The sequence below is a fragment of the Amaranthus tricolor genome, chromosome 4 (genome assembly GCF_026212465.1).
Source record: "Amaranthus tricolor cultivar Red isolate AtriRed21 chromosome 4, ASM2621246v1, whole genome shotgun sequence".
Lineage (NCBI taxonomy): Eukaryota > Viridiplantae > Streptophyta > Magnoliopsida > Caryophyllales > Amaranthaceae > Amaranthus > Amaranthus tricolor.
Genome location: NC_080050.1, coordinates 8,104,381 through 8,105,623, shown reverse-complemented (window position 1 = coordinate 8,105,623; position 1,243 = coordinate 8,104,381). Strand labels below are relative to the sequence as shown.

At 27.4% G+C, this 1,243-nt stretch overlaps 1 protein-coding gene across 1 annotated transcript in view; it reads right to left on the bottom strand.

Annotated features, from left to right (window-relative positions):
* The window catches only part of LOC130810336 (transcription factor HEC2-like), a 1,439-nt gene extending 1,180 nt beyond the window's left edge, over nt 1-259 (bottom strand). The window contains exon 1 of the mRNA XM_057676352.1: nt 1-259. This exon is cut by the window's left edge and continues 1,180 nt beyond it. Within this exon, the coding sequence (XP_057532335.1) occupies nt 1-10 (10 nt within the window). The 5' untranslated portion in view covers nt 11-259.
* Between the last annotated feature and the right edge of the window lie 984 nt (nt 260-1,243).

Genomic DNA, 1,243 nt, shown 5'->3' with positions numbered 1-1,243 from the left:
CAATATCCATTTTTAATAATTTCCTATGATCCGGATACACTCTATATATATATATATATATATATATATTTCTAGAGAAATTAAATAAAAAAAAAAGTTGACAGTTGAGACCTCAAAGGAATGGGGAAGTGAAAGTAGAGAGTGTAGACTAAGAGTTTGTATCAGAAATACTGTGAGTTAGACTTACAGGAATGGAAGATAAGTTTAGAGATAGAGAGAGAAAATAAAACAATTTGAAAATAAAAAATTAAAACAGATATTTTTGGAACAGTATTCAGTATTCACGTTACAAAGTGGTATATATAACAAATCAATATTAATGCACCAACTTGCATTGGTTCAATATTTTAATATATCTTGTAAAAAAATAATTGAATTGTTTATAAAATAAATGCTGATTTGAATAAAGAATTCACTTTTCCATTATCATGACAAAAGTTGTTGAGTGTGGAATTAAATTTTTTTTGTATTTTTTGTCATAATTGAATGTAATATTTACACATAGTTATTTTTTAAAATTATATTGAAATAACTTGTTAAATTATTTGTATATTATTTATATTTTGCTATTAAAAATGAATTAAACAATTATTTTATAAGAATTTGAGAATCATGAGTTAGCATAGAGTTTTTCTGCTTTACCATTGTTAGAGTATTTGAGTTTCGATAACTACATGAAAGATTAATCCTCTTTTTCATCGTTGTTTTTAGTATTCTCTAGTCTATTTAGTTAAAAAAATCCAACTTTGATAAGGAGAAAATTGCTTTCTCGAGTCAAGAGTGTTAAAGAATATAATATATTCTAGGACTTCAATCATCAGCTTAAGCTGATGGTTGAGTTCAGTTTGTTGATATGGTATTAAAAGCCAGCGTGACAAGAGGTTATGGGTTCAAATCTCAATCACCCCTCATTTAAAGTAGAATATTGAGGAGGGCATGTGTTGCATCCACACTTCTAACTCAAAGAGCTCCCGTGTAAGGGGGTGCAATAGAGTATATACATATCCGTGAGTCTTAACCATAAGTTTAAGCTTTTAATTGAGTTGATTATTTGATAGAGAGTGAATCTAAAACATTCTATAAGGATTACATCAATTATTTACTTGATCAAGCTAGCTAGCTGAGCTTAGACGAAAACTTAATTATATTCTTTATATTATTTAAAAAAAAGGAAGTAAAAATAATTAAAAGGGAACAATATACACTTGCACCAGACCAGTATGTTATGATGGAGGTTAAGCCT